This window comes from Fusarium coffeatum, assembly GCF_003316985.1.
Source record: "Fusarium coffeatum strain FIESC_28 chromosome Unknown BRIP53273_contig_71, whole genome shotgun sequence".
NCBI classification, from domain to species: domain Eukaryota; kingdom Fungi; phylum Ascomycota; class Sordariomycetes; order Hypocreales; family Nectriaceae; genus Fusarium; species Fusarium coffeatum.
Window position 1 is genome coordinate 1 of NW_022157867.1, and position 25,445 is coordinate 25,445.

Here is a 25,445-nt window from a genome sequence, read left to right on the forward strand (position 1 = left end):
GGGAAAAAAAAAAAAAGCTCCTACGGTAACCGTCAAGGATAAGGACAGCTCCCCATCCCAGCTCCACGACTCTCGCCGACGTCGGTACAAGCGCAGACACACGCCAGAGTGATTTAGCAGGGATCCAACAGAAAAATCCAGCCGTGGGACTCCCGGGAACCAGAAAGAGAAAAGTGTATTGGACGATTGTTGGAAAAATTTCCATCTCTTCAGTCTTATACCCGAACTCCTGCCTCGCGACGAGCTCATCAATTCCTTCTTTTCACCTTTGCGATACTTTCGGGAGTTTCTGTTTTACGCAGTGCCTTAATTAATTTTCCATCTTCCCCTCCCTATCGTCAAAATGTCCCCTCCTGCTGCTTCTGGTCGCGAGAAGGAGTCCGGCCTGGCTCGTGTGCTTGGTTCCGGTATGTTTGCAATCAATTGAAACGCTTCTCACGACATTGTTTGGCGTCTCAAAAAATCATGACAAAATGCTAACATGTTTCGATAGGTTCTGCTGGTATTGCTGAGCTGGCTGTCTTCCACCCTGTACGCAACCCCACGTCTACGATGACCACATCGAACGTCGCGATAATACTTCGAAATGTTCGCTAACCCCGCCATAAGGTCGACACCATTGCGAAACGATTGATGAGCAACCAGAGTCGTGTAAGAAGCAACGCCCGTCTCGATTTCCGCGCATGGACAAGTTATTGATATGCCTGCCTCTAGATCTCCGGTTCCAGCCAATTGAACCAAGTCATTTTCAAGGACAAGGCCTCCGCTCCCATCGGACGAAAGTTCGTCTCTCTGTTCCCTGGTCTGGGATACGCCGCCGGTTACAAGGTCCTCCAGCGAATCTACAAGTACGGTGGTCAGCCCGTCGCCCGTGATTTCCTGGCCAAGAACTATGGTGCCGACTTCGAGAATGCCTTTGGCAAGAAGACTGGCAAGGCGATTATGCACTCCACTGCTGGAAGGTATGATAAGATCGTCAACGTTTCTCACCGAGACCGGAGAACTAATGCGACCGCAGTTTGATTGGTATTGGTGAGATTGTTCTCCTGCCTCTCGACGTCCTCAAGATCAAGCGTCAGACAAACCCCGAGGCTTTCCGTGGCCGTGGTGTCCTCAAGATTGTTGCCGATGAGGGTTTCGGTCTGTACCGTGGTTGGGGTTGGACCGCCGCCCGCAACGCTCCCGGTTCGTTCGCTGTACGTATCATAACCTCCGATATCAATTGGATTGAAGAACTGACACAATGCAGCTGTTTGGTGGTTCTGCCTTCGCCAAGGAGTACCTCTTCCACCTCGAGGATTACAACAAGGCCAGCTGGTTCCAGAACTTTATTGCTTCCATTGCTGGTGCGTCTGCTTCTCTCGTCGTTTCCGCTCCTCTCGATGTCATCAAGACCCGTATTCAGAACCGCAACTTCGAGAACCCCGAGAGTGGTTTCCGAATTCTGTCCAACATGGCTAAGAACGAGGGTGCTGGAGCTTTCTTCAAGGGACTTGTCCCCAAGGTACGTTTACAATTACAAGCATGGTCATGTTTGCGACCCGCCAACTGCCACCCCCCACTTCAAGATAAAGAAGACGCTAACATATCTCCCTGCAGCTGCTTATGACTGGTCCCAAGCTGGTCTTTTCTTTCTGGCTTGCCCAGACTTTGATTCCCGCCTTTGACATCGCTTTCAAGAAGTAAAGATCGCAGTAGAACTGGAATTCATGCTATAGATATACGAATCTAGATACCACCAAATCTAGAGGGGATGACGAAGAAGGCTTAAAAGGGAGTTTAGACGGATCGGGTTATTTGTTGGTTTCCATTGCTACGATAGACATGCCGCACCGATATGGGAAGATCGGGCCTTGGGGGAAAAGATGGATGGATGGATGAACTCAACTCTGTATAAAAGAAAGCGATTTGATTTGAAATGACAAACGTCACTCACCTATCTTGCACCGTAATTTAATTTCCAGTGTTTCGATCGATGTGATCAGTACCGTACCGTTCATCATTGTTTTTTTTCTCACTCACCGTCACAGTTTGTTTGCAGTTACAGCCGCAGTGTCTAGACGGTCTCGATACAACCGCCCGCAAGGCCATGATCCCTGCCCTGTTGAGCGATGATGTATTTCATAGGTCTCTTGTTGCAAGGTGACCCTCAACCCCGTGGCGTGATCTGCTCTGTTGTGCGATAATCATTCGTCAATGATGGTCCATCTAAGCCGGGCGTCCGGTAAAAGCAACAGCCTAACGTCGAGTTAATTGTCGGTGCGGGTGGTTGCTGGGCAACACATCGGGCTCGAAACACAAATAAACCGGGTTGTGGCTGCGGCGACCGACAGTCCAAGACGGAGCTATAGTAGTGGGCAGCTTCTCCCAGCAGCACCGTCGCAATCGCAATTAAACAAACAATGCAGCCCGCTTTGATGTTATAACTTCAATTCCTCTTACTTTGAGCATCTGTTGTTGTACTACACGTCTGATTATTTTACCATACCACTTACTCTTACTACTTGCTTGTCTGCTTGCTAGTTCTTAACGACTATACCCCACCACTTCTACCATCTTCACCTTCACCGACGCTTTGCGTTGTAATATAATCATAGCGTGGCTGCGGCGCCGTCCGCATTCTTGTCATTGAGACAACTTCATTTTCACATACCATATCTCTCACCCAAGCAACCGGGCCAACCATGTCTGTATCGGAGAGAGACAGTTCCTACGACGGCGAGTTTCAGTTGAGACATCCCTACGCGGCTTCTTCAGATCCCAACCTTCGAGCTCTTGTTCCAATGTATGTTTTGCTGCGTATATCATGCGTCTCTTGCGTCGACTAACAGGAAACAGGTGGGACAGTTCTGACCCCGAACGTTGTCCACCTCCGCTGCCTCTCAACCCGGGATCACCATTGACCTCTCGAGCCGGCACCTCTAGCGCTATTGCTTCTGCTCACGCCGCGCTTAACGAGCGAGCGCAGCAAAGCGCAATGGTTCCCGCAAAGAGAATTGAATCCCCTACAAAGGGACATCGCCGACTGCAGTCTTCAGTCCGTGATATCAGCATGATGATCGAGGGTGCTAGCGGCCACAACTCGCCATCACGATCTCCAGAACGTCAACAGCGGCCGGAGACACCCACTCGATCAACTGATGGACGACCAAACGATAGGGATTCTACGGTGTCGAGCTCAACACCAGTACCAGGTCCTAGTCTGACCCCCATCATGCGGCCGTCTGCTCGAAGACCACCACCTCAGAGCATCCTCGGCGAAAACACACCACCACAATCATCAACCATGCTTGCTCTTCAGCACATGAGCTCAACACCCTCCAAAGAATCAGAAAATCCCCTCTCTGACATCACAAACGGCGCGACTGCCATCTCAAAGGGCCCCCAGAACCTTGAGGCGCTGTCCGACCAAATTCTCAGCCTGACTAGCATCGCTACAGGCCTTCAAAAGGAAATGTCTCAGTTGAGCCGACGCAGCAGGGACAACGCCACCGACCTTCTCAGCCTCAAGGAGGCAACAAACTCAAGAGACGAAGACATCCGAAGGAGTCTACGAGAACTCTTGGGGAGCCACGGTAATGCGGGTGACGGTCAAAACAGACTCCCTCCAGCCCGCGACCCCTTTGGTGGTTATTTCCTAGACAACAAGCCACACAATCTCTCCCCACCCAGCACAAGGGGGTTCCAGCTCCCTAGAATTCCTTCCCCCAAGAGCTTTGGCGACATTGAGCGAGGGTCTATTATCAGCACACCCTCGCTCGTGGGCTCAGAGGCCAATTCCTCCCTGGTTCTTCTAGAAAGAATCATTCGGGAGATGGGCACTAAGGAGGGACAAGAGTCGCTTCTTGGTCGTCTGCAGGAAGTCTCAACCAAGCTCTCGGGCATGGCCACATCCCAGAAGCTTGATGAAGTCATTGACCAAGTCAGAGCTCAGTCTGAGCAAGCCATTATCCTGGGCAACGGCCTTGGGAGTCCCAATGCGAGCCGGTCTCGCAACCTCAGTTTTGAGTCAGAAGGCAGCAGTATGCCTGGTCAGGCGAGGAGCGCCGTTTCTCAGCGCGTTGAACGCATCATGAAGAATGAGGCTCGCAGAAATTCTGAGCCCTCGGCGAGGGGTTCTGATATCCTCAATGACGATCTGATGAGTATCATTCGATCTGTCAAGGATAGCGTCTCCCAAGGGGGAGGTCTCACTGCTGAGGTGAAAGCTCTCGTTCGTGAGTTGCGAGGCGAGGTTCTGGGTATGGGTCGTGAGATTGGCCGCCGCCTCGACCAACAAGCAGCCTCCAAGAAGGGTGTCGAGGACCACGATACCCCCAGCAAGGATGAGGTCGCTCGAGTTATCGACGAAGGACTTGAGCAGATGAAGGACCAGCTCAACCACGTCCTTCGTGAACACAGACGCCAATCAGCTGCTTCAGTTAGCACCTCGAAGAGTGCCGTCGACTACCAGGAGATCTACAATGCTATGCGCGCTGCTATCCAAGACAACGAGGCGACCAAGAGCAACTTGCCTGACTTGAGCCGAGAAGACGTCATCGAAGCTGTCAGAGACGCCTGGGAGAACTACAGGCCTGAGATCGAAGTTCAGCAGATTGGTCTTGAACGCGATGAGGTCTTGGCTTGCTTGAAGCAAGGTCTGCAGGAGTACTCGCACCGCGGCGACCAACCCCCGGCCGCAACCAGGGATGAAGTTTTGACTGCTGTGGTCGAAGGCCTCCAGCACTACGTCCCGCCTCAAGTTGACCAGCCCGCCACACTCTCTCGAGATGAGATCATCGACGCTGTTCGTGATTGTCTCGAAGAGTTCGAATTCCCTGTGGCCCCAGGTGCTGGTGGCGATTTCACTCATGAAGACATGGTTCATGCCGTGAGGGAGGGTCTCCAAGATCTTGACGTTAACACCAGCCGCGCTCTTGTACCCGCTTCATCTGGCAACAATGATGATGTTAGCGATCGTCTTCGTGAGATTATGGAGTATCTTCGCAACGAGTTCAAGACAATGTCCGAAGAGACAAAGGAGAACGTTGCCGCCAACGGCCGTGATACCGAGCAAGTCCTTAGCACTACCAAGGATGGCTTCGAAAGCCTCCGACAGGCTATGGAGAGCTATGTCGACCGTGCCACAGGCGCTGCTGGTCAAGAAGAGTTCATGGACGATCTTCTAAAGTCTCTTGAAGATTTCAAGGACGAGATGGCAGGTCTTGTAGAGACTACCAGTCAGGAGTCTCGAGACCAACTTCAGACTGAACTCGAAGGCCTTCGAGAAATCGTCAACTCCTCCATGATCCCTGCACCACCACCTCAGTCGAACAACACCGAGGTTCTTGAGGCTTTGAACACTGGTTTCAACAACTTGAGACAGGAAGTTCTTCGACCCCGCGCGGAGACAAGCGAGATCCTTGATGCTCTCAACGATGGCCTCAATGACCTTCGAGCCGGCATGGATCGAGTGACCAACAAGCCTACTGACTTGACCGCGAATGATGAAATTCTCGATGCTCTGAAGGCTGGTCTCGACTCTGTCCGCGCCGACATCGAGTCTATTCGCGACAGCAGCAACGACCGTGCTGTGACGACGCTTAACAATGCCGCTCCTGCTGCCAACGACGAGCTCCTCGAAGCCCTCAAGTCAGGACTCAGTGGTGTGCGAGCAGACCTCGAAGCCCTTCGTGATAGCCAAACTGAAAAGGCTGTTGCAGTTGTTGAGCCCAAGGAGAACGATGAGGTCCTCGAGGCTTTGAAGAACGGTCTTGATGCTCTCCGTGTTGACATTGAGGCTATTCGTGAAAACACAACCGAGAAGGCTGTCGCGAACGTCGACACCACATCCAACGACGATGTCATCGCCGCTGTCAAGACTGGGTTGGAATCTCTGCGAACTGATTTCGAAGCTGTCCGTGAAAGCAGCGAGAAGGCTATAGCTCCGGTGGACAACTCCTCTTCCAGTGCGGAGTTCGTTGAAGCCTTGAAGAATGGTCTCGAATCCCTTAAAGTCGATCTCGAGTCGGCTCGAGAGAAGAGTGACCAGTCTTCAGAGGAGAACACCTCGAACGATGAGGTTATTGTCACTCTCAAGAATGGTCTCGATTCGTTACATGCTGAAATCGCTGCCCTTGCCAGCAAGGAGAAGTCTGAAGAGGTGGTGGAAAACACATCCAATGACGAAGTCATTGTCACCCTCAAGAACGGACTGGATTCCCTGCATGCCGAGATCGCAGCTCTTGCTAATCAGGAGAAGCCCGAGACAGTCGAGAACACTTCCAATGATGAGGTCATCGTCACTCTCAAGAACGGACTCGATTCTCTTCACACTGATATCGAAGCCCTCACGACTGCCCAGAAGTCTGCCACCCCAGATGAAAGCACAACCAATGATCAAGTTATCGAGGCCCTCAAGACTGGTCTTGACTCTCTTCGCAGTGACATTGAAGGTCTGCAAGAAAGCAACCAGAAGGCATTGGCTCCTGTGGCTGATGCTAAGCCCAACGACGAGATCCTTGATGCTCTGAAGACTGGTCTCGAGTCTCTTCGCACTGACATCGAAGCTCTCCGTGACACTAGCAACGAGCGAGCCATCACTCCTGCAGAGTCCGCATCCGATGAGAAGATCCTGGAAGCCCTCAAGACTGGTCTCGAATCAGTCCGATCCGACATCGAGGCTCTCCGGGATAGCAACGGAGAACGGGCCCTTCTTGCTGTCCCAACAGCGAAGGCTGAGGATGGTGAATCTGGTGAGAGCATCAAGTCAGACGATGTCAAGAACCTTGAGGTCCTCATTGCTGGCCTTGCGATCAAGATTGACTCTGTCAAGGCCGAAAACGAAGGCGTCAAGAAGGATGATCTGTCTCGTATGGAGGAGCTTCTTCGAACAGTCCAGGATAGTGTTGATGAGATCGCCTCTCGAGAGACTCTCACACGATCCGTCTCAGTCAAGAAGAAGAAGGACGAAGGAGCCGAAGAGCCTGCCAGTGAAATCCAAGGTGATGCCGAGGAGCCTGCGTCAAAGGAGGACATGCAAGCCATTGAGACGATTCTCCGCAACACCAAGGGCAAGCTCGACGATCTCATCGAGGGCGAGCAAGCTGTTCGCAAGGACCACATCGACAACGTGGAGGCCCTGCTACTGGAGACACGCGAGACTATGGGAACTCTCACTACTCAATTGGAGACCGTCTCGCGCAAGGAAGAGATCACATCATTGGAGTCTCTTCTCACCCAAGTCTCAGCTGGACTCGATGAGATCAAGGAGCAAGCCACCAAGGAAAGCGAGAACCCAGAAAAGGTTTCTAAGGGTGATGTCGAGGCCGTCGAGGCTTTGGCCCTTGAGATCAAGACATCCCTCGAAGGCTTTACCAGCACTGATCTTGCTCTTCTCGCCCGCAAGGAAGACGTCACCAACCTGGAGGCCCTTCTTGTGAAGAAGGAAGATCTTGCAGGCCTCGAGACCATCGTCAAGGAGTTCCAGGAGAAGCTTGACACGACCGTGGACGCCCAGACCAAGGCCATTGCTGTCCGCGACGAGGAAAGCACTTCTGTTGGCGACCGTGTCACCGAAGTCAAGAACTTCCTCGAGGAATTCCAAGGCGCAATTAACACCAAGCTCGAAGAGGGCTCCACTGGTGTTGAAGGCGTTAGTAAGCTTCTTGAATCTATGGGCGAGAAGATTGACAAGAACGAGAATGTTCACCAGGACCTCAAAGACATGCTCGATACAATCAAGGCTGAGTTTGAGGACTCCAAGGCTGTCGTGTCTGGTGTCAAGATTGAGTCCAATGAGAAGCTCTCAGAGGCCACGGAAACTCTGGGTAGCAAGATCGACGAGAAGATCAGCGAGCTCGTAGAGAAGTACGAGACCCTCCAGACTACCCTTGATGAACGAAGCAAGGTCACTGAGGCCCGAGATGAGGCTATGGAGGCAGCCGTTGTTGGCTCCAAGACTGTCACAGACGAGCTCAAGCTTCTTATTGATACTCTTGGCTCAACTGTCACCGATTCGCTCGAGAAGATGGAGGAGGCTTCGAAGACTGTTTTCACGAAGGTGGAGGAGCTCGGCACTCGTACCGAGGAGACTCACACGGAGGACAAGGCTGAGCATCAGCAGACCCGTGATCAGATCACGGAGGCCTTGACCGCCGTCGAAGGGCTGAAAGGAGAAGTCAGCGAGACGCACCCCAAGATTCTCGAATCTGTCAAGGATATTCTCCTTCTCATTGGCGAGCACTACGAGCACTCCAAGACTTCCACAACCGAGATCCAGGACAAGATTCTTGAGCACAAGTCTCCTGAGGAGCTCATGACGCTTCTGACATTGTTGACTGACGACAAATACAACAACACTCAAGTCCATGAGAAGCTTGACAAGCTTATTGAGCAGATCTACAATGACTCAGAGGTCAAGGAGCGTCTCGACAAGATCATTGAGGAGAAGTACAACGATGCCGAGGTTCGCGAGAAGTTGGACAAGATCATCGAGGAGAAGTACGATGATGCGCCCGTCCATGAGAAGCTTGCTACCATCATTGAGTCCAAGTACGACGACTCGGAGGTCAAGGAGCGTCTCGACAAGATCATTGAAGAGAAGTACGACGACGCCGAGGTGCGTGCTAGACTTGACAAGATCATCGAGGAGAAGTATGACGATGCTCCTGTCAAGGAACTGCTGGGCACAATTATCGAGCAGAAGTACGATGACACACCTGTTCGTGACAAGTTGGACTTGATCATGGATGGCAAGTATGATGACACTATTGTCCGTGAGAAGCTCGATCTTGTCTTGGATGGACGGTACGACGATGCCGTGGTGCAAGAGAAGCTTGACAAGCTTGTTGACCACACCGCTGTCGCTGATCAGGCCTTTACTCGTCTGGACACCCTTGACAAGGTCCACGCCTCGGTTCTCAAGACAGCCTCTGAGATCTCCGACTTTCTGCATTCTCAGAAGAGGCGCATCGAGAAGGCACATGAGGACCACACCAAGCATCTTCAAGACACCATGGCGTCCGTCGAGCGCAAACTGGCTGAGAAGGACCACGTGGAAACTGCTGTCTTGAGCCTTCGAGACGAGGAGCTGAGACTTCGTCAGAGTGTTATGAGCCTCCGAACGGAACAAGAGAGTCTGATCCGTCAAAAGACACGCCTGACTGGTGATGTCTCATCACTTGAGACTGCACTCCGTATGCGCAAGGACGAGCTCTACGATATGGAGTCTCGCGCCGAGAACTTGGAGCGTCGTATTCTTGAGGGTGTTATGGACCATTCTCGAGTCCTCCTCATGTCCAAGGCGAAACGAAGCGGTAGCGATGCTATGAGCCGCAAACGCGTCAGAAAGCCTGCTGAGGAGGAGTCTCAGCAAGATGGTCGCAAGTCCATGGTGGGTATGGCACTCAACGCGAAGCGCAACTTGGCGGCTCCTGCACAGGCAGGTCGACGAATCGTTTCGCTCAGTCAGATTAACAACAACGTGACGACCGGAGGTGTTAAGCGCAGCCAAAGTGTACGAACTCCCGCTGGCGGTCCTAAACCATACCGCAAGCGAAGCTGGGGAGGTGGTCTCGACCTGGCCGACAACGACAAGGAGAACTCGGTCAACGAGACCGTCGAAGAGGTGGATGAGGCAGCTGATGTCAAGCCGGGCTTGACTGCAGAGACAATCGAGGTTCCCGCAGAAGAGACAATAGTTCTCGAACCTGAAATCAATGGTGAGGGCAGTGAGCGAGGTGACAGCGACAACGAGACGCTAAGACGGAGTAGCAGGGGCACCGTGATCACAAACAGCACGGATATGTATACGGACGGTGAAAGCTACAGCGAATACAGCTACACCGACAGCGAATGGACGGAAAGCAACGTCGGCACTGACGTAGCATCGGTTCAAGGCAACGAAGTGGTGGTTTTCGACAACTAACGAACGAACGAACGTACGGACGGCGACAAGTCTGTCTGATCTGATTTTTATTAACTGGGATACCATTCATGTTTTTGTTTGAAGGAAAAGAAAAGGAAAGGACTTGACGAAGATGGAAACACGAGTTTACTTTGGTCAAGTTTATGGGCATCTGATTAATGGGAGCGTTTCGGTCTGGCATGGGTTTGACGAGTTTAGGTTAATCGTCTCTTGTCTTTTGTTGACGGTTTGCTACGAGTGTTATTATGAGCATATGTTTTGTTTGATACCTTTAGCCGCGAAAAGGATTTACGAATCGATAACTTTATAACCACTGTTCTTTGACTCTGTGATGTTGTGAATAATGCTCTGGCTGTAGTCTAATATTGTCTTAACTGTGGTTCTCAAGACGTCAGGCGCATTAGCTTGCTCACTATGTTGACCCGCTTTACCCTTTATCTTATCAGCCATTAGGACCCCTCCGTGACCGCGTCCATCTAGAATAAACATTCAATTCGAGACAGACCATCCACGACAAGTCCCTCTGCCTTGCGTCCTTTACGCGTGTTTGGTTGAGCAAATCGACCAACATGGACCAAACTCAAGCAGGCGCTCTTCTTGACCCTCCTGAGCTCACACCGCTCGAACAAGAGGTTCTGGACGAGTACGAACGACTGGCCGACAACATGAACAAAGTATGCCTACCATTCCTTACACCGATCAAGTAGTCACTAACATGACTTGCAGCTGGCCACAATCCTCGAACATCTCGCTTCGAACCCCAGCTCAGAGATCCTTGATGGTCTTCGCGAACTCGAGCGCAAAACGAGCTTGGCCTTTACGCTACTCAAAGCCAGTGTGTACAGCATAGTCTTGCAGCAGGAGATTGATTGGGGTGATGGCTCGCAGGCGCAGTAAACAAGGACAGATCAAAATGGAGAGAGCATTTGGCGCAAGAGAATAGGATTGATACCCGGCGCAATACGAAACGAGAAACGACAGTTATCACAAGATAATAAAAACATTTGATATGATTTTCCAAGTGATGTTACATCATCTCATCTACTTCTTTAACCACATCAAGGGACATCAGCGGAGAAAAATCCTCCATTACAGGCTACATATACATGATTTCTTTTGGTAGTACAAGATGGTGCGTGAGAGTGTGGGTGTGGGTTTAGTTTAATATACAGCTCCTCCGTAGTACACCTTGCGCACATCTACCAACTTCTTGCCACGGCCGATAGCGATCTGCTCGGGGTCGGGCTGGTTGGTGAGTGCTTGGTAGGCCGCCTTGACCGAGTTCATGGGGTTCTTGGACCGGGGCATGCGGGCAGCAATGTCGTGAATACCGGCAGCGCGGCACATCTCGAAGATACGGTGGGGGCATCGAAGACCGAAGCCTGTGACATTGGTTAGTATATGTACTTTAGCTTTGATGTATGAAAACGTACCAGGAGGTCGAGCCATCAACTCAACGACAGTGCCAGAGATCTTGGAAGACACGTTGCCGTAGATGGTACGGTTCTCGTATCGGCGAACAGGCTTCATGTTGCGAATAGCCAACATCTGAGCTGTCTCCTCAGCGACACCAGGCTCAGTGGACTTGGCCATTCCGAGACCCAGACGACCGTTGCCGTTACCAGCAATGGCAACAACAGAAGTGCTGCGGACCTTACCCAGACGAGTCTGGTTAGAGACCCATCGAGTTACAAGACCCTTTGTGAGCAGCGAGCGGATCTCCTTGAGGGTCATGCCCGTCAGACGCTTGATCTCCTGGTACTTACCAGAATCGTCCTGACCTTGATCTTCGGGGTCAACAGCATGCTTGTACAGACCCTTGACACCAGGGACCTTGCCCAGGTCAGGTGCCTCAGCTGTGTATGTGCGGTCGACACCGGCGGGGCCGTCCTGGATGAGCTCAAGATTCGAGGGCTCAACTTCACCCTGGCTTCCGAAACCAACGATCTTGTCAAGCTCAGACTTCCATGCGTCATCAACAGCCTCGTCAAGCTTCTCAGCTTGAGAGCGGGTCATGAATTCAGGACCCTTATCGTTGGCAGTGGGCTCAGGGCCATCCTCGGCGATAATGTAACGCTTGATCAGCTCTGGGTCCTTCTCAATATCCTTGAGCTCCTCCTCGGTAAGGTCTATCAAGTCCTCGCCTTGGCTCTCCTTGACACGCCGCAATGCCCGAACCATGGCACGGGTAAGTTGGTCGCTTGTCTTCTTGTCGGTAATCTTTCTCATGTTCTCTCCGTAGTTATCGATCCATTGGTTCTTGTCGGGCCATTGCACCTCCCTCGGAGTGCCCTCAATCTCGGGCTTGATATCGTAGCGGGGGTCGAGCGTTGTGTAATCCTCGATGTAGGTGGGCTTGTAAGGATCGTCACGTATACGACCCTGAATGATCATATCTTCGGGACTGACAGCCTTTTCACCCAATTCGATAGCCTCGAGCTGCTCTGCCGTGTAAGAGGCCCTCATTCTCTCCAAATCCTTCTTGCTCAACTCGCCGAACTTGTCTTGCTTGTACTGTTCCATCTTGCTGGTGTGTTCGCCCGACTCCTTAATCAATCCTAGCTCCTGAGCGGTGACATTTCGGAATCGAGACTTGCGCTTAGACCGGGGTGCCGAACTGTGAAATTGACTGCATGGGATGACGGGGACGGTGATGGATGTTGAGGCTGTTCGGGATGAGGCAATGCACCTGCCGAGGAGGTTGCGCGCCGGACGTGCGACGCTCATGGTCGGCAGGAGTCGGAGGATTATCGATTCGAGAAAGGGTCCAGCGACGAGGGAGGAGGAGGTTGAGTATTGGCGTCGCTCTCTCGCTCTCTCTATATCTTTCTCTCACACGAGCTCGAGATTTTTTTGGGACCCAGGAAATGGATCTCAATTGACAAGTTCCCCATGCGGCTAGCGGCTGAACAGTACCAAGGAGCCAATCAGACAGGGTTTCGACAAGAGGTGCGTGCAAATCGCACAACCGTCTCAGGAACTTCCATTCTCCGGGACAGGATCACGTGCTGTAGGAATGCTTGTTTAAACCAACTTCATGTCGACATATCAAAGCCAGCAATAAGTCGTTAGATTATACCTGCTATTATAGCGATTCAATCACTGACTAGATAGATACCTAGTAAATCATAGCATGTTCAATAATATTCCTTCTTTTTCTTTCTACAATTGACGCTTGCACTTTTCTCTCCTCGATTCGTACTTCTCGTAGCCAATCATCGCCCATCTTCACATCATTCGACTTTTGTTACAAGGTGAAACGTCTCAGTAACACCCCCTGGAAGCCAAGTGAGTGTTAGGGGTCTGTCTTGTCTTCCACCGCCCTCACCACCCGCTGTGGGCCAATTTACCACATGTGCTTCGTCTTCCATCTCTGTCTTTTACTTTAACTCTTTCCTCTTTCTTGATCGCTTACTCTATTTTATATCGTTCTACTTCAAACACATAATTATCGTCTTTTCATCTGTACGTGACTGGAGCACGACAGTTTTATCCATTGTGTACATGATTCGAGCCTCTATACCAGCGACAATAGTAATCCGACACTCACTTTATCTCGGCCTCTACACTTCATATCAACATCATGGGTCAATTCGACTGGTTCTCTAGCATCGGCGCCACAGACGAAGCCGTTGCTGTCCTGAACGACCAACCTATCATATTCACCATCCTCTTGGTCGTCCTTGTCGCCGTTGTCGTGCAGATTGTCCTTCTCTGGTATATTCACTACGCCACCATGAAGCCTGAACAGCGCAAGGCAGCCCAGGACAAGAAGGATAAGAAGAAAGCAGCAAAAACCAAGAAGGCCGGCAAATAAAGTAAAAAACACTTCACCAACACTCTTACTACAATCTCATACTCTTTATCGATTTTCATCTGGTTTCTACCAACCCAAATCCGACCAAATCTCGCCTCACGACTCCCCTTTTCTCAGGCTCATATATCGCCGTCAAACACCTTACCAATGGACAACCATAATATAGATCCTTATACCCGGTCATCAAATTCTATCGTTTCATTCATACTTCTCATAGTTCTCCATTGATGCAACTGTTTCGTCATGTATCAGTTTCTGAATGTTACAGCGCGTTGTCGCAAACAAGCCACTGGTCCAAAGTCTGGAAGTCGCATGGGCCGCCCGTCTTGTCTTCTATTGCAAAATCATTGCCATGCGCCATCTGAACCCCATGGCTTCGAATTTGCATATGTGTCGGCTCACTCATATGTTGCGCTGTGGCTGTATAATCGTCGAGTCGGTAATTTGCTCCACCCAATTCCTCTTGTTGCCAATTCCATGGGTTCATCGAACTGCTCTGTGTACCGTAGTACTTTGATTCGGATCTATTTAGGCTGGGGCTGGCTTGTGATCGTGCATGCTGTACGTTGTATGGCAAATTGGCCATCGTGTCCCAGCTCACGCTCATTGTTGTGTTCTTCTGATTGCCTTGGTCAACATAGGGACATGTTTCTGTCAAGTCTTCCATAACCGCGACTGGCTGACTTCTGCTCTTGAAGAGAGCTTTCGCACTTGTTACGCTTGACTCCGCCGTGGAAAGCATTGACTTTTTGCGCCTTCCACTGTTGGCCACCTTGGGCACTTGAGCATGCGAAAGAAGAACTTCCCATGCTCTTTTCTCTATGCCGCCCACAGGGTCGCTTACTCCATTGTGTGAAGGATCAAGACTTTCATCACTTAGCTGAAAACCAGCTACCTTCTGCCTGATCACAGGGGATTCAGCATATTGCATGCGTGCCAAAGACATGGCAATAGTTGGCAATACTTGGGCACGATCTGATATGTTCTATCTCTACTGTTAGAAAGTCCATGATGTATCATTTCATGTCCATACCTTGAGAAAGGGTACATGAAAAACACCGGGCGCCAATCTCGTGAGACGGTAATCTGATTTACACCAGACCTGATAACCTTTGTACGTTTTCTCTGGAGCCAGAATCAACTGCTCGAAAATAATGTCTAACAAAGAGGAGGAGTGTAGGCTTTCCAGTACTTCAATACAAGTAGTACTTTTACTTCTGCTGTGAGTCTTTGTGGACTTTCTCTTCTTGGAGGTTCCCGGAAGGTTCAGGCTGGATATGAAGTTCTCGATAGCATGTTGGTCAGTTGGCTCAAGTGTCTCCGACAAGTCATCTTCAGAGCGTGGCTCGGATCTTGCTTCAGCTTTCTTTGTGGTCTTTTGCCGTTTCATTGCCTTGGAATTTCTTTTGAGTGGTTCTTGTCGCTTATCAGACCTGCGAATATCGATCGTTATCAGTAAACTTCGAAACGGGGTCGTCCATGCTGAGGCTGGAGCGACAAGAGCTGACGAGAGATCCGGATGTTGAAGTGAGAAGGACATAAGACCAGGGAGCGAGGCCGATGATGATTTATTGTACTCGAGATGGATGCCAAGGCGTTCCCAAATCTGCAAAACTAAATTAGTAGTGGATAATTGTCCAAAGAATGTTGGAATACCTCGGAATCACTGATTGCTGCGATGACACTCTCGAGATGATCATGTTCGAAAATAGGCATGTCGTCAATGGACAAGGAGACTTCAATGCAACAAGCACCGGCTCGATTGATCCATAGATGTGAGTCTGTGACCGCCGACAAGAGATCATTGGCATTTTGGATACTTTGTGCACCGGGTGGGTGGTCGATGTTCAACGAAGGTGTTGCTGTGAGTTCAACATTTGCCTGTTTTGCAACTGCCCGTATCGTCGGCAGTCGCAGCGCAGAAGACATGGTTGTTTCGTGCTTCAGGCGTCACTGGCAGGATCATTGAGGATGAGTTACCTCGGGGAAACTGATGCAAGGCAGACCACGGGTTTTGCACCCATTCAACAATTCTTTGTATCTCGGAAGGTGGTTCTTCAACTTACCTGCCCACCTGACGGAACTAGACACATAGGCAAGGAAGGTACTATGAGGTGCCTGCCCAACCCATCAGTGCACGGGAGCATCGGTCACATAGCAGGGAGGAAGGAGCAATTGTAGTAGGATTCCGATAATCCGGGTATGTGTTTTGACGAGTGAGCATGCAATGATTTGCAGCCAAAAATTAACCTAAATTGCATGTGTATGCCTTGAGACGAATTTCCAAGATAGGTACAATATCACCCAGCAAAACCCCAGGCGCACCGTCATCTGCACATCCATCAAGCTACCAAATGTCTATAAAGCACGCCTGCGCAGTATTTGCATCCGACATAATAAACAAATGTGCTTTGCCCCCAAACTCCTTGCAATTAATTAATAGACTACTTCGCAAACCATGGGAATTTCTTCTTCGCTGGCTCGGCAAAGCCACCAGAGCCGCTTTCGACCTGTACACTGCGTTGATAAATGTCCTGTTCGACATGTTAGTAGTGCCTTTGGCAGAAGTGACTTGGGTTCCTTACCTCTTCATCCGTTGGCATCCGGCAACCCAAGATCAGCTCTCTAGCATTGTCGTGCTTGGCGAGGTTTGGGTACGATGCGCCTTGGCTCTTCATCATTGGAAGCAGAACCTCTCCGAGAACCTCGAACTTCTTCCAATTAATGCGGTCTCCGTCTGCGCCGACAAAGGTCCTGCTTCCCTCCTCTGCTGATACCAAGTCTCGCCGGTGGAGAGGAATAAACGGGATCCTAGGGAGAGATGAATTCTCCCATGCTAAACGGTATGCAAAGTGACTCTTTTGCGTGCCCATAAGGATACCCAACCGGGCAAATCTCTTTTGTATATCGGCTGGCACTAGTGCTCTCGTCTGATTCAACCGATGGATGGCCGTTCCGTTTACGCCAGCTAAAACAGCCGCTAAACCATTGTAGTTGTTCAATTGACGAAGCTTGAGCGAAATGTTCATGAATTTCTCAAGTATTAGCGCTCGATGTTTGGCCTTGTCTCGTAACAGGATCATGTTGGCAACCCATTTGGCGATGTGGTTAAAGTGGTTAATCATCCGGTTAACGTTTCGCAAACTCTTGCATCTTTCCTTTTGTGATGCTGATAAGCTGACATGACGAACGAAATCACGAATCCTAATAGAAGAGAACATGATCCAGTCGATTCTGGTCAACTCGTCCGCAACATCATCAGCCGGTATGTCCATGAAAATATGGTAGCGGAACTTGTTCATGGGCAAGTTATCGGTAGGCTCCAGGCTAGCTGCTGCTCTTTCATAATCCTCGAAAGTGTGGAACTGTACTTGGCTCGAAACACTGCTACTTCGGTCGGCAAGCGAAACCTCCGAGCTCCCGGACGGTCTCCCATCAGTATCAGATTCCACTGTCAGCACACTGACGCCGGATGAAAGCTCGTTCATGTCCTTTGACAAAATCTCGCCCGCTAGCTTGTCACTGGCCTCATCGGAATTCGCCCAACCAGTATCGTCGTCCTCCACAACGTTGAATTGGAGGTGTCGTCGCATATGCTGCGCAGCGATGGAGAAGATCGGTTCAGTGCTCAAATGTCGTATGAATTCTTCCAAATTTCGCCTGGTCTGAGGGCGTGCAAAGTCGCCAGGATAGAGCGATACCCATTTCGCCACCACTTCGATGATTCGTAGTTGTGTCGCCGTCTTAGAGAGGTAGTGCGCCGTCTTGTCTTCTCTCACCTGGTCCAGCCTGGTGAGAATAGCAGTGAACAGCTCACCGGGAGCCGCAAACTTTCGATAAAGGCAGAGGAACACATCCGAGAAGTTGTTGTCTATTCGAGTCAGGCGAGGTGCGAGGAGGCGATCAACCAGCTCCTCAAATGTCACACCTGCATTCTTAGATTGCTTATCCAGACTGTTGTCATCGTTTCTCTGAAGTATTGGAATATCATCGGAATATCGATATGATTCCGCATCAGATTCATCCACATCCAGAAATGAATCGGTACTGGGTTTGTCTAATCGAATCCCGGGAGTCCTGAGCATATTGTTGAGTGTCTGCGTTGGACCTGTTTCTCCTGCTTCGGGATTGGGGCTGGCGGATTGACCTCGCCTAGGGCTACGAGAAGTCTGTGTTCGATAGCCTTCGCTGATTGCAGGAATGGAAAAGCCCTTGAGTAATGAGAAATCGGAGCTCGCTCGGCTGTGCTTGCTATGTTGGCTGATAGGACGTCCAGTGCCAACATCAGGTGCCTCTAGGTTAGCAGCAGATTGCGCTCTTCTGCGCGACACTGTTTCGCCATTCTCTTCTACATTACAGTCAGTAAGCATTGGCTTTTGAATAACCGCCAGGCACATACCTCTTCGTTGCGCCATAGCAGCCCTCAGGATCGTATGTAGACATGTCTTCGCAACCTCAACATCATCTGACGACGAAATTTTGTAGGTAGAAACGCAAGATTTGAAACACGTGTGACTTGCGATTGCCTCAGCGTCAACCTGCCACTCTGCTTTAGGAGTTTCACATTTACAGGCCACTAGGCTGGCAGGCAAGCCGGAATTTGTAAGAGCGGCTGGAGATGTTTAGTAAGAATCTCTTATCATGCACAGAGAATGAATCTCATACCTAGTGTTTGAGGAAGCTCACGCACAGACTCATGATTTGTGACATCATACAAGATAAGTGCAGCATCCACGCGAGGGACAATGTGCCCATTAATTTGTTTGGGCCACTGAATAGGTTGCGTGGGGTTCAGCTCAAAGTACTCGAGGTCCAGCTCCAGTAAAGTTACCGCATGAGAGCCGTTATCAACCAGCATGCGAACACTAGAAGCATTTGAGATAGGTGGCCGTGATAGGCCGAGGACCCGCTGGACAAAAGATGATTTGCCAACGCCTGTGGAACCGATAACGGCAATATTAAAACTCTCCATGGTTGGAGTTGTTTGTGACTGTAGGACATAGAACTGTGGTCAGCCGTCTGTCGCATGACTACTCCCAGAGCCCAAACCCTAAACCTCGTCCAGACGCTGAGCGACACTACCCCGCGAAAGGTAGATCGGAGCGAGGCGACATATGATAAAGTGATGTTTGTTACATACCCAGTATGATGAGGGTGCAGCAGTCAAAGACTCTCGACGAGGAGGAGGCCAGTGTTGATTTGCCTCGTTATCATCGCTGTCCGGGTCCAGCTTCCTTGCTTCCCCGCGGCTTTTGCGTCTGGAGGGCCTGGGGGGTTTGCCGAGATTGTTCCCTTTCGTGTCGTGGAAAAGATGTTCGTGGTCTTCGTCGTCTAGTGATTGGTACACCGAGCTTCCATCAGATTGGTCGTCCTCGGATGCGTTGGCGGCCTGAATTGCCGGGTCGTATGTTTGGAAGAAGGGATCGTCGATGATTGAGCCGACGGAGTCTCGGTGGTTACTGGCCGGCGCTGAGGGATCGGAATCGCTCTCGAGGTTGGAATTCAAAGAAGCTGAACTAGCCGTCGAGTACGGGCCAGGAGTAGCGAGGCCTGGAGTTAGGTGAGCATTTTGCGAACCAGCATAGTTGGGCTGCATGATCGCAACTTCAGCAACTAGGCTGAATAAAAGATAGAAACATAGACGGGACAGGGTAGGTCGAATGCGAAGGACGCAGATATGGAGGGAGCAGATCTCGTGGCGTTTGCGGGGAGGGAAGAAGTCGTGGAGCTCGCTTGAGTAGCTACAGTAAGACGGGTAGAGATCAAACCCGTAGCAAACGGGAAGGGTGGGATAGAAATTCAAGAAGGGATGAAGTCGCTTGTGGGTTAAGTAACGAGAGACAGAAACTCCCCAAAGGTAGAGCAGAACGGAATGCCAACAAACGAGGAAGGGAGACGAGTTTACTGACCGACAAGGCTTTGCACTGTACAGTAGGTACGTTACCGTACCTGAGGTGAGGGACCAACGGAACGGATTGGATCGATATCCAATTGGTGGTTGTGGTACTGTACCTTGACTAGCGAGATGGACGTCTGGGGCGCAGATACCACGGAAACAAGAGCTGCAGGTCAATTTGAAATGACACACAGAAGACCAAACAGGTCGGAGGTATGGATGTCTTCAATTAGTCGTCAATTGAGGGTGGAAAAGTCAGAACGAAAACCAGCAATTAAGACGAATACTGGTGGGCCAGGTAGCCTTGAGGCAATACCCAAGGTAGAGGCCGGGCGGCACCCAAACTGAGACACCTCTCTAATGAGTGCTCGAAACCTATTGGAAACACAGCGTGTCAGTCCAGCCATACTGACGTGATTCAAGACAACCAAAAGGGATGCCCGTAGGAATCTACCCATACCTGCACTGTAGCGTAATGTAGTGGATGGTCTAGTCCAGTAACACAATTGTTGTATCGCAAGACAGGCAGCTAGCCGTTGCAAAGCTAAGTCGGCGATGCCAGTCTTCCTTTACTGCACGTCTGAGGGGCAGCGTCCGAGCCAGAGGCGTCAGCTCAGGTCAGATCTCAGCTCAGCTCAGGAGACGCGCAGTGACGGACCCAGCGGCTTGGTTGAAGTGGATGCGTATGTGGATGTTTAGGCACGCTCTTAACCTGAATTGAGGTGAGGGGATCCCTAAGAAGCAAACGCGGCCAGAGGAATGAAGCACAGAGTATGTGTGTATCAACAAGCTCCCGCCGCTGCGCGAAATGTCGAATCTGGTAATAGGTTGGTAAAGAGGGGGAGGGAGAGAGCGCGCACTGGAACCGAGCCCGTGGATCGGGACAGCCAACGTTTTAGGAGCGGCTGGTCTAAGGTACGGGAGCCTTAGTTGGGTGGACTATTTCCAGTTAAGGAAACTGGGTTCAAAGCGTCAGGACGGTTAATCATTTCTCGGCGGTGTTTTGAGGTTTGGCTTAAATTGGTTGTTGAAGATCCAGCAATAATAATAATGGATAAGCAGCAGTAATAAGATAAACAGGATCACATCACTATAAAACAAAACAAACAAATAACGGCTCGTGACATGAAACGGATCTGATGGATTATTAGTCTCTTTGATCCTAACTGAGGTACCTAGATTGTCTTGACGTTTCTTATGCAAGTAGAAACTGGAAAGGACCTTGTTTTATGGACTGAGTTACATCGCCATCATATTCTAACGCCTACTGGTGTTTGAAATGTTCACGCGCTTGACTATATCACTTTGAGGATCCAATCCCATGTGCCCTGTTGGCGCGCTCTCATCCGTTGGCTGGACTGTAAATGAGAGCACCTCACGCAATTACATCTGCCTCTCTTACAGGGAGCTGCCTTGCTTGCACTTGCTTATTTTGGACAACCATAACTCTTGTTGAAGAAATCAATTTAGGTAGGTAGTTTAGCACTGATATTAGTGGAAGGTCCCCAGCGCGCCTACCCAACTGGCACTTCGATAGGTACGTCGCTGCTTCTCATATGGCGTGAGCTTCCATGTGAAGTGCTTCATTGTCACTCGCTCCTCCCCCACCCTTATCTGCACAATAAGACGCCAGGATTCCATTTGTTCACCAACCAATGCAAGGCACCAAACGTTGAATGCGAGGAACGTTCAACTCCGCCTGACACTATCAGCCACAGTAGGGTCCTGTGCATCAACGTCCTCTCATTTGCCATTATTGTCGTTGCCTTTCTGTACGCTTCACCAGCTTTGGCTCAACGTCCTACAGTCTTCACCATGTATACAGTCACAACGACCATGGAAGATAGTCGAGGTCTTTGTACATGTTGAAGTGTACAGGCAATTATTAGAAAGCCCTCTTCTATTAATGAGACAAGACGGTAGGTTCGCCTGTCAAACCGTTTTGACTCGAGGCATCCAATTCCTACCAATCACCCCTATGAGACCCTCGGACACAATTGAACGAGTTCGGTACCGTGTCTCGTGTATTATTAGTTCGAGGCACGCTTCGGACGCGACTTGGTATACGTTCATCGGCTTACTTAGGCTCAAAATATACACGTCCACAGAGACTCCGACTCCGGATCCGAATAAACGTGGCTCTCTGCTTTGCCGGCAACAAGAATCCCGCAAGCCATCAGATCAATGCGATTCGCTCGAGGCTTGGGCATCTTGGTAACGATATGAACATTTGACCCTGGTTGTCCAAATCGACGTCTCGAATCGAAACGTGCCGATCAAGGGTTCTCTGACATCTAGATTCTCGTTGCACCGCATAAGTCATCTTGTTTCTAGTGCTAGAAACACCGCAGCTGCGTTTTATTCATACAAATAGCCCCTTAGCTTCCCGATTTCTGCTTTCCAGTGACGGAATGAGACATCAGACAGATCGGTCCGGCCCTCGCGAGTGGCGGTCTTCAATCTTCAGATAGTTTGTTCACCAACAACATACTTCGTTAGCGTTCTTCCGTTTCCGTACTGCAGCTCGTTCGTCGTGGGGCTACGGAAACTCATCAAGCAGCTTCCGGACTCCATACGACTTTTAGAGCTTGTACAATGGACAAGTGTACATGATTCATGGAGAAATGACCCAAACCACAAACTTCGATAGCGGACGACCAACATGGATTACCCCGTTCATGGTTTTGTTATCGGCCGGCGCCGACTCACACCATCGTTGCGATTCTCCGACTCTCTTGAAAATCAGTCGCTTAAAATCAACGCAGGCCCGAATGACGTTGTGCGATATCGCATGACCAAGACACCTTGGACTTTCCTGGTTATGTCATAGGCAAGTCTGAGAGTCCAGGAATTGACTGACTCGGTTGAAATCTAGATACATAAAGATGGAAGATGACGATACATGCTCAAACGACAGATTATACCAGCTGTTGTACGATATGGCAGAACTCTATTGGGCTTCTCATACAACCGAATATTCTATCAAGAAACTAGAGGTGGCATACATGCAAGACATGAACGACTTTGGCCGTTATGTTTCATGTTCACCAAGAGCCTAGGGGGCAATGAGGAGGAATGACAAGATATCACAGTCGTTCACGCCGGACTTACTAATTTCAGGGCATTTGTCAGTTGTTGTCCGGGTTTGTGACCAACTTTTTAAGAGGATTTGCTTTGACATCAGCCCAACAGCTGAGTCAACAAGCAACAATTGTCTTGGCACATTCCCGAGCACCCAAGCGGGAACCTTCGACTCGGCAAGAGCACGAGCCGCTTTGTGTGTCCTGTCAATGCCATACATGGATCGCTCCCGTGAAGTATAGCGCCGCCAACACAGGGTATCACAACTTTATTCCCAGTCAACATGGTACACTTGTCAGTGTAAGCTGATATAATCTGAATCTAAACGTCGGGATTTTGGCAGGAAGCTACAAGTCAATAACCCATTTCATTTCCAAGTGTTAGAGATGCGATCATCATATATCTCGAGCATCTTCAAAATGCCATGATCAACTTGCACGATCTCGGCCACATCACGATTTGGTTGATTACTGCTCTTTAACCGAGTGCTTGGAAGATGATGGAGAAAGCTAGTCAAGTACGACAATAACCGAAGCCTCTGCAACGAGCAAACACACGCGTCTGTGTTTGGTAAAGTTGGTCTCACGAGTTCTGGCCCCTCTGGAGGAATTCCATGTATTTCAACACCATGCCTGCAGCAGCTAGACCGGATCGCAAGAGGCTGTGTACCTTAGGGTCCACGTTGTTTTTCCATGTACCCGGAACAGCTTGACATTTTCTCGTCTATCTCTTGATGTGACATGAGTAGTCTTACCATGTCTGTACCAAGGCCTGGTAAGACAAGGCAATCTGTAATGTTTTACTCATGATTTCTTGCAAAGTAGTCCATACAAAGAGCGAGTACACGGAACTTCAAGAGAAAAAATATGGTAGCAATCAGCCTTGTTCCTTTGGACTATCTCCCAAAACAGCCATCTCCGAAGAATAAGGTTCTATCAAATATTGAGTGAGCAACGGGATGCACTTCTTCTCGGCGATCAGGAACGCAAACCATACATGGCAACTATACCATGGCTTTGCCCGGACCGGTCCATGAGCCTGGAAGCCAATGAGCCTGGATGATACTATGGATCAATGTCCGCCATCGCCGACTACCTCAAACTTTCTCCCAGTGGGCCGGACCTCGAGAGCCTTGAGGTACCTTAACGGGGATGGAATAATGACTGTTGGTATTGTTTCTAGCTGGAGGTATTTATGTTGCCTGCTCCCCAATGCTTGTCCAAGGGAATCTGAACCCCTGACAGTTCAATCTTATCATTATCTGAACACAGAGCAACACCTCATCACTCACTTTCCTAACTCCCATTCAAGAAATCATCATATCGGTATTTAGTACCGTGCATCAACCACACTGGCCTTCCAGCCTTTAGGATCTCATCCAAGTTCAGCTTCTCGAAGCTCGGCACTCAGCTTAAGTATCATGGCCACAACCATGTTGTACACAACAGGTGCCTCAGTAGAGGAGCCCTCTCACAGTCTCACAAATGCTACGAATAACTCTGGGAGGGCAAGACATCGACCAAAGGCGTTGCAGATCAAACCATTGGACCCCAACGAGCTGAGCGCCAAGTTGGATGACCTTTCAGTTGGTCCTTACGGCCAACCCAGCCCTTCAATCCATACCGAAAACTCAGCCAGGCCGCCGCTATCTGCTACAAGCATGGGTGCACCATCCCCTAGGACTATCCCCGCCATAAAGCAATCTGCACAGACAACCCCAGTGTCTTCGAGATCTTTCAAGAAGGACAAGGTGGACGACAAGCTGAGCCTACTATCGCCCACAAAGCCTCCACGCCGGGGTAGCATCTTTGATGCGTTCCGTTTCAGGGGCTCAAACTATACTGAAGAAGCACAAACACAAGAAGTGGAAAATGCTCCAAAGCCCGCTCGCTATAAGCATGTTCCTCAAGTGGCAGCACAACAGTTTGCTCGTACCACCACTGTAGAGCCTTTGACACAAAAGGCTTCACCTAATGGCCTGAGACCTCCTCCTGGTCCTCGCTCCATGAGCAACGCCACCATATCGCTGCAGGAATACAACAAGCAGTATAGGCGAGCACAGAGTATCTGCAGTGGCAGACCATCGAGTGGCCACAACCATTCAAGGAAGGGCAGTTATGCGGAGATGAACGAGCGATCCTCCCAGCAAAAGAGACAGAATCCTCGGACTTCCATGTACTGGCAGGGCAATAGGCCTGAGCTACCAAGAAGAATGAGCACAGGCAACATGTCGGGGAAGAACGACCCGCAGCCCCCATCTCCGTTCCGACGAGATTCCGCGAGCGTTGGAGGCTTTCAGGGAAACAATGCCCCAAGCTTAAGAAGAGGTTCTGCTAGCTCATCGGGGTTCTCAGACACATCATCATCGTTCGCGCGTGATTCTGGCCTAGCTACACCGTTGAAGCAAGAATTTAGCGGAAACACTTCACCCAACCGTCGAGGGTCTGAGACTAGCGCCGCAACTTCTGGATCGCGAAGAGGCAGCTTCGTCAATGTCCCAAACCCCCAGCACACAGCCGAGATACACCGCGTGGACTGGTCTCAAAGCGATCAATCCACCAAGATCCAACAAGATTCCAAGTGGGGAGGCCTTAAACAGCGGAAGACCAGCGTAAGCCAGCAAAAAGCTAATAACGAGAAAGAAGGTCCTCATGTCATCGAGGCAGCGGTTGCTATCAAGTCGCCAAAAACTGGATTCTTCAAACGATTGATGCATTAGCAAAGCCGTGGATAAGTGCAGAAAA

At 50.2% G+C, this 25,445-nt stretch overlaps 7 protein-coding genes across 7 annotated transcripts; 5 read left to right on the forward strand and 2 right to left on the reverse strand.

Annotated features, from left to right (window-relative positions):
• Nucleotides 1-343: 343 nt before the first annotated feature.
• Nucleotides 344-1,686, forward strand: FIESC28_03364 (uncharacterized protein; the record flags this gene model as incomplete). Its single annotated transcript, XM_031157513.1, has 7 exons — nt 344-407; nt 494-531; nt 610-651; nt 715-962; nt 1,019-1,196; nt 1,250-1,504; nt 1,600-1,686. The coding sequence occupies 7 exons, from the start codon at nt 344-346 to the stop codon at nt 1,684-1,686; spliced, it is 912 nt and encodes a 303-aa protein (XP_031018417.1).
• Nucleotides 1,687-2,684: 998 nt separating this feature from the next.
• FIESC28_03365 (uncharacterized protein) lies at nt 2,685-9,907 on the forward strand (the record flags this gene model as incomplete). Its single annotated transcript, XM_031157514.1, has 2 exons — nt 2,685-2,785; nt 2,839-9,907. The coding sequence occupies 2 exons, from the start codon at nt 2,685-2,687 to the stop codon at nt 9,905-9,907; spliced, it is 7,170 nt and encodes a 2,389-aa protein (XP_031018418.1).
• A 569-nt stretch (nt 9,908-10,476) lies between these two features.
• FIESC28_03366 (uncharacterized protein) lies at nt 10,477-10,804 on the forward strand (the record flags this gene model as incomplete). The annotated part of the gene is made up of 2 exons (XM_031157515.1): nt 10,477-10,581; nt 10,634-10,804. 2 exons carry the CDS (start codon nt 10,477-10,479, stop codon nt 10,802-10,804), a joined length of 276 nt encoding a protein of 91 aa, XP_031018419.1.
• A 264-nt stretch (nt 10,805-11,068) lies between these two features.
• On the reverse strand, nt 11,069-12,634 carry FIESC28_03367 (uncharacterized protein; the record flags this gene model as incomplete). Its single annotated transcript, XM_031157516.1, has 2 exons — nt 11,069-11,289; nt 11,341-12,634. The coding sequence occupies 2 exons, from the start codon at nt 12,632-12,634 to the stop codon at nt 11,069-11,071; spliced, it is 1,515 nt and encodes a 504-aa protein (XP_031018420.1).
• Nucleotides 12,635-13,490: 856 nt separating this feature from the next.
• Nucleotides 13,491-13,724, forward strand: FIESC28_03368 (uncharacterized protein; the record flags this gene model as incomplete). Its single annotated transcript, XM_031157517.1, has 1 exon — nt 13,491-13,724. The coding sequence occupies one exon, from the start codon at nt 13,491-13,493 to the stop codon at nt 13,722-13,724; it is 234 nt and encodes a 77-aa protein (XP_031018421.1).
• Nucleotides 13,725-13,986: 262 nt separating this feature from the next.
• Nucleotides 13,987-19,320, reverse strand: FIESC28_03369 (uncharacterized protein; the record flags this gene model as incomplete). Its single annotated transcript, XM_031157518.1, has 10 exons — nt 13,987-14,709; nt 14,758-14,882; nt 14,940-15,330; nt 15,381-15,586; nt 15,791-15,807; nt 16,182-16,258; nt 16,310-18,072; nt 18,124-18,336; nt 18,390-18,714; nt 18,865-19,320. The coding sequence occupies 10 exons, from the start codon at nt 19,318-19,320 to the stop codon at nt 13,987-13,989; spliced, it is 4,296 nt and encodes a 1,431-aa protein (XP_031018422.1).
• Nucleotides 19,321-24,133: 4,813 nt separating this feature from the next.
• FIESC28_03370 (uncharacterized protein) lies at nt 24,134-25,420 on the forward strand (the record flags this gene model as incomplete). Its single annotated transcript, XM_031157519.1, has 1 exon — nt 24,134-25,420. One exon carries the CDS (start codon nt 24,134-24,136, stop codon nt 25,418-25,420), a length of 1,287 nt encoding a protein of 428 aa, XP_031018423.1.
• Nucleotides 25,421-25,445: the final 25 nt, after the last annotated feature.